This window comes from Nuphar pumila, chromosome 4 (assembly GCF_984573655.1).
Source record: "Nuphar pumila chromosome 4, dmNupPumi1.hap1.1, whole genome shotgun sequence".
NCBI lineage: Eukaryota > Viridiplantae > Streptophyta > Magnoliopsida > Nymphaeales > Nymphaeaceae > Nuphar > Nuphar pumila.
In genome coordinates this window covers 102,340,053-102,346,957 of record NC_143252.1, presented here as the reverse complement: position 1 = coordinate 102,346,957, position 6,905 = coordinate 102,340,053, and the positions used below count along the sequence as shown (strand labels likewise).

Below are 6,905 nucleotides of genomic sequence, written 5' to 3'. Positions count from 1 at the left end.
TTGAGTATGGTACTCGTCTATTGGCCAACACTCCAATCTAGTTATATGCTTTCTCTTATGCCGATTGGGAAGGATGTTCGCTTACTAGAAGGTCCACCACTAGTTTTTGCATTTTTCTTGGTGCCAATTGCATATCGTGGAGTGCCAAAAAACAACATACTGTTGCCAGCTCCAGCACTAAGGATGAATATAAGGTGATGGCTTCGACAACAGTTGAACTCACATGATTATCCTTTATTCTTCGAGATATCGAGATATATTTGTTTGAACTGCTTATCATTTTTTATGATAATCTTTCAGTCTTTCATTCTCGCATGAATCATGTTGATATTAACTTTCATTTCGTTCGAGAAAAGGTAGCTCGTGGGAGTCTCGTTACCAAGTTTGTATCATCATCTTAACAGGTTACAAATATCCTAGCTAAAGGCCTTCTTCAGACTATTTTTGATCAACTTAGAAGCAAACTCGGATTCTGGATTCACCCCAACTCAAGTTTGAGGGGGAATGATAAGAGTACTAACGTGAAGAGTCTGAGTTCTTTAGGAGCTAAGAGTCCTGGTCAAATAATGGAGCTTGAGAGGCCTGGTCAAATACAAGATATACCAGGAGGAGTCCACGATAAGCTCAAGAATCTTGATCAAATACAAGATATACCAAGAGGAGTCCACGATAAGCTCAAGAATAGAGAGAATCCAAATACGTCATTTGTTTGTACAAAAACTTGCTCAATCATCGAATTGAGTAGTGACTTTGCACTGTGGATGTAGGTGTTCATAAACACCGAACCAAGTAAATCGTGTTTCCCTTTCTTCTTGCTTCATCTCGATTTTTGTTTTCAGGGGACTTCATTACAAAAATACAACTCATTGGTAGTTCGATGACATTGTCCAAGATGATTGCACAAATATTTGTGCATTAAGCACCTGATCACCCTCCATCTTGGGGACAGGCCTGTCAGTTGTGGGGCTCAAGGCCTGATGGAGGGTCATCAGGTGGTTAATGCACAAATTTTGTGCCATGCGATTGCACCCGATCCGGACTCCCCAGTAGAACCCCTTTACTACCAAGGCTTCAAATCACCAACTGGTCCAGCATTCCAATTCAAGATCTTCTCCCCAGGCTTCAAGTAAACGCTTTTATCATGTGGAAGCTTACGCGCAAGTCCGTTTAATATCTGATGGAAAGCATCCCCTGGCTGAGCTGGTTGTGGGAAAAGCATGGCCTGCTTCATTGCAGGATTCGCGAGCAACCTCTGTTTTCTTAGTATAACCTCTGCTGGTATACTGGTGAGTACGGCATCTAACCTAGGGACATCCTCTTCATTTACAAAGACACCAATTTCTTCCCATGGAATAGCATCTGCAAAAGGCAGTACAATGTCATCGGCAATAATCACTGGTATGCAGCCAAATATCACTCCTTCAACCAATCTTGGACTCCATGGTGCCCATCCCAAAGGACACAAGCAGAAAATTGCACGTTGCATATCTTCATAGTAGGTTGTAGGATGCTCTGTTGATATGTCAAAAAGTGGGTTATCCTTGAAGTTTTCCCATATTGCTGCACGCGCTCCTCTGTGAAGTCAAAGTGGAAATGAGAAGCTGAGCATATGAAAATAATCATAAATGGTTGTATTTGATAAAATTATTACCTTGCATAATAGCCACCTTCTGGGTCATTACCCACATCATAAAACAAACCTCGAAAGTAGACAAAGATAGATCGAGGGGTGTCTGGTGGAATTAAGCGAGCTTGCATTTTCTGTGGAGGAGCATATGGTGGGATAGTGATAGAAGTAGCCTCATTTAAGCATACATGATTCCGCTGTCCAAATGTCTGAACCAAAGTAGCTCTCTGGAGCAATGGAAGAATTCCCCGTTCAATAGCTTTCTCTTCCTGCAATATGGCAAAAGCCCATTATGCAAATACAAATGACATAATTTCAACAAAAAAGGGTTCAAATAGCAAGATATATATCCTGATATGCTCCTATTCCAATGAGCCAAACAAAGCCCCATAAGGTCATAACTTGCAAAGTAGTTGGGTCACCTCTGCATTATCTGACAAGTATCTTGAATGGCCAATATTATGTCATACAAACTTCGAAAAAAATAAAAGCACAATATTCATAGATTTATAGAGCTGAATCTGAGTAATGATACCTACACGAGAAACTGTAGCCTCTGAAAGAATGCAGAGGTTAGAAGAGTGAAAAATGGAAAAATGTTTTAGCCAATTTTACCTGGTAGTGAAAGCAAGCACCAAAGTCATGTGGAACAACAAAGAAATGGTCCGCCCCTTCGGTACGGTTCCAGTATGGCCAGTTTGCAGAAATAAGCTGAATTGCACTCCTCATCATCCTTGGTGATTTGAAAGGCAGAGGAAGCCCATTAGGAGTTAAATCACAAGTGGTGTACACAGGGGTATAAAACCAGTCGGCTTCTTCTGGGTTGAGGGTACGAACTGGACTTGACAGCAGGAACCTATGCATAAATATCTCTGCAGCAAACATATGCATCAAGCACCTAGGATCTTTCCGAAGAATCTTCCTGTTATATTTGCTGGGTAGCTCATAAACAAAAACTTTCAACCTTCCAACTGGATCATCCTCCAAAACATCACCAGCACTTCCTAATGAAATCAAATCCCACAATCAGACGGCAACTCAAAGCAGTTAAACATTGAAACTTAGAGTCAAATCAAGAAAAAAAAGTTCTGATGCAACATGTAGTCGAAAAAAATAAAAAGGGACAAACACAAGAAAGAATGGTTATATATCCTACTCTCAATTAAATTCAATCATTGTCTAGCTAGCTACAGAATACGCAAAACTATGATGAACTGCCTAATATAATATGAAAGACATCCAAAAGCAAATTCTATGATATCAAAAAAATCTGCAACACCCTGCTTCATTCTCTCATTGCCGTGGCTAATATAAACCTAATCCACATACAATAAGTATAGAACAAAATTAAGTTTTAGGTTTTGTTTGGTGCACATTAGACGAAAACGGAAAAATTACATGTCAATTTGCTGAAATTTGAATTCAAGTGATGGAGGATGAAAGCATCATCAAAGCATCAGAGGAAATATTAATGCTGACAATTTTAGGAATAAGACGTGAATAGAAGGATCGGGCTTCTAGGAGTGTAGTATTCAAATAATTATAGCAAAGCACACCTAAGGGTGGAAGCACACTTCATGTAATTACTTTTGAAATCAAATGCTTCATTTTCACAAACCTTGAGAACAGGCATGACTTTAAGACCACGAACATTTTCCAGAATATATATAGGTATACAAATTTTGAACAGAGGGTTTTCGGAGTACATAATGGTCGTACATCACCTTAAAACCGACATGCTGTAAAACTAGAAATCAAACCATTAATGTAGAAAGGTTGTCCTAATTAAGTACAGAGTCGTCAAACCAGAATGCTCTTATGAAATGCTTAAGCGAGAGAGAATGAGATTTCAAATATAAAAGTTTATTCCAAATGCTTGAAAAGAACAGCTCACCATTAAAAAAAAAATCAGTCATCCTAATGTGTTCTCAAATATGCTTGAAGAGCACTTAATATGTTCTCAGATAAAATAACAATTCTGCTCAACATATAGACATCCTATATATGTTACCATTTAGGAAGCCAACGACGTTTTGCCGTATCACAACAGAGGTTACCAGACTGAGAAGTGAAAATAGGAACAATATGGGAAGCTGAAGCGAGGCATTTTAAAATTTATATCGATTTGAAAACAAAATGAGAAACGAAAAGGAAGTGATATGAGAATCGAATGAAAAGAGAAATGGGAATCGATTAAAAACTAAAATAAAAATAACTATTCTTAAATTTCTTGATTTTTTAATGTAAGATTTTTTTTTTTCAAAATCTAAAAATGATGGTTAGCAATTTAGAGAAAGCACATGAAAATTGAGAGGGAGGCATGGGAGAAAGCCCATAGGAAACATGAAAAGAAGAAGAAAAAATGCAAGAAGACATATAAAAAGCATGTAGGAAACACAAATGAAGTGTATGGAAAGCATAAAAGCATGGGAGAGTCAAGATTCCCATCACGTTTTGGAAGCGAGGAGTATCACACTTCTGATAAGAAGCTTCTGTTAAAATCTGCGGCCCATTTTTCTACTTGTTTATGTTAGCAATGAATCCGTTTCCCTTAGCAAATCCCAAATACTAATTGTGTGTTTGCCTTCTATTTCCTTCTACCTCTACCTTTCTTTTGACTGAACTACAACTCAAATCCCCAATAATGAGACTGCAATGATAAAAAACCATGAACACTGTTGCACTGTACCCAAACCTCGTATACCCACCTGCAATTTCCATTGATGAAGTTGCAACCATGATATCAATTCCAAGGACCAATTAACAGACACAAACTAACCACGGTTAATCAAATTTCAATTCAATTGATGAAAGAAAAACCATAACCAGAGTACTGATTGACCGATCCTTGATTGAACCAAAACTTCGGTATCAATGCAATACAGCCAATCAATTCGAAATCAAACATAGAAAAATATAAACGGCTACACTGCAATGAAACGAAAAAACTGATTGGCCACTTCTACATCCGGCGGAATAAAAACTACAGCACCAAGAAAAACAAACAGACAACACCAAATGAGAATAATTGAACCAGAAACTAATCAACCAAATGAGAATAATGGAACCAGAAAACAGTCAATCATAACACCAAATTTGGATAGCTTCCATTACAAAATAAATGATCAATAAATCATTTCCGTCAAAAAACAAGGAAGAAAAAAACTACAAAAACATTGTACCACCCAAAAATAGCACCTGAGATTCGTTCCGGCTGTTGACTTTGGTGAAACTTCTGGGCAGAAACACAGAAACCCACCACCAGAAAGAGGATGATACGAATATGATTAGCACGGGAACGGGAACTACGCCATGGCTCGGTCTTCATCCTCTCCCGGAAGCACTAGGCTCCTGAGTTGCAGGGGAACGGGAGGAGAAGGATGAGAGAGAAAGACAGAAAATAGAGAATCAAGATTTGACAATAAAAAACAGGAAAATGAGTGTGTTGGGACGTCACAGTCTCACAGAGGTAGTGATTGGAAAGTTTGGGAGGTTTTCTTGGGGTGTGGTTTTTCAGGGGAATAAGAAATAGGTTTTTCAACCATCAGAGAGAGAGAGAGAGAGACTTATTATTGCCGGAAGAGAGCATCATGATTAGTCAATGACAAGCATGGTTGGCAAGTTGACTTAGGAATGTTAATGGATTGGGTATTAGATCCATCATGGGTGCACCCAAACCCACTCAACCAAATAACAAACACTCGGGTCCGGGTTTGGGTTATGTTGGGTCAAAAAATGAAATCCCAAGTCCGGCCGGCAAAATTTAGAGAGTATTTAGAACTTTTTTATTTATTTATTTATAACATGAAGAAATTGCACCCAGCAAGAAGACCTGGTAGCACTAGCTCAGCCTGCCATACCTACAGCTGTTGTGCCGGCAGCCTAAAACTCCAAGGCTAGAACTCAGCACCATATTTAGGATATATTTTTCTACATAAAAATGTTTAAGAAAATACTCGGAGCTTTATCTTTACTGGTTTACTGGATCTGTTGGATTCAGGCCCAGATCTGACTCTAAGGTGCTGGCACTGTCTCTAGGTCCCGGCCCAACTACACCTACAAAAGTTAAAACCATACCTGGGTCCAGACATGAGTTCTCACGAACACAAACCGTACCATAAGTAATACTGAATCTGGATCTGGTTAGGTTAATCACATATGTTTTCTCTGTAACTGCCCCAGTTTAGCCATTGAATGCGGATCTGGATTCTAAGGCAAAACGGAATACCAAGCCAAAATTCTGTGATTGGTTGGATACTGAATCCGCCTAATCAGATCCAGAGTCTGTCAAATATCCAACCCAAATCCAAGCCGTTGACATCCCTATAAGCTTTACTTATAAGAGTAATCCATATGATGCTCACAAACAAACAAGTTAAATAATTAGCTACAGTCAACAGGTCTCAACATCTCCAAACATCTAGATTTGGGTCCAAGGGTACATCTAAACAAAGACAGTGAATCCATATCCAAAGGGCTCACTTAGTCCCAAATTTTGAATTTATCCAGAAGACATGACTTGTTGGATGAACTAAGTTTTGAAATGCTGGTTATGTATGCACTTTATCATCATCTAGCCTTATCCCAACTACATGAGGTTTTGACTTTGTGAGCCCTATTTTTCTATAGAGCTATAACCTTAATTCCAGAACACATCTATTAGGCAATTTGTCTTTGAACCCCAAACAATAAACAAGGACACCCATACACAGGATACCACCAGCTACATACTGGCTAGGGTAGTCAAGTGCTCACCCTAACCTTGAAATCCTCAAAAAGGGAGTTTGAGTCAGTGTGGACAGTGCTCATCTTGACTTGAGTATTGTGTCTTCCCCAAACCCGGATCGATAAAACTCGGCTCGAGCTTTACTCATCTCGTAAATGAGCTGAGCTTGAACTAAGTTCTAAAGTTTGGCCGAGCAAACCAGCCGAGCTTGATCGGCCTTCCGAGCTCGATAAAGCTTGGCTCATATTTATACTTTATGTAATATAAAATATATAATAATTATACAAATTTTACAAATATCTTGCCCCACACCACTCGCCTTGAGCTCCGCCCAGCCTGGCTCGAACTCTGCCCCGCCTTGCCTCGATCGATGATCTTCTTTACAAGGGCATCTCTCTATTAGCTCTCTCTCTCCCATCTCTCCCACCCACCATCTCTCTAAGCTCTTTCTCTCTCCCACCGTTGTACGTGCTCCAGTTGGGTCAAGGCCACTGGGCCATGTCATAGACCTTCCACAGACCACCCGGCGTGCCCGAGAGAGGGACGATCTCC

The 6,905-nt window shown here is 39.5% G+C and overlaps 1 protein-coding gene across 1 annotated transcript; it reads right to left on the bottom strand.

Moving 5' to 3' along the window:
• Positions 1 to 1,060: 1,060 nt before the first annotated feature.
• LOC149840367 (putative beta-1,4-xylosyltransferase IRX10L) lies at positions 1,061 to 5,059 on the bottom strand. The gene is made up of 4 exons (XM_090004410.1): positions 4,826 to 5,059; positions 2,243 to 2,631; positions 1,652 to 1,896; positions 1,061 to 1,574 (listed from the first exon to the last, which is right to left on the bottom strand). Exons 1-4 carry the CDS (start codon positions 4,953 to 4,955, stop codon positions 1,061 to 1,063), a joined length of 1,278 nt encoding a protein of 425 aa, XP_089860536.1. The 5' UTR covers positions 4,956 to 5,059.
• Positions 5,060 to 6,905: the final 1,846 nt, after the last annotated feature.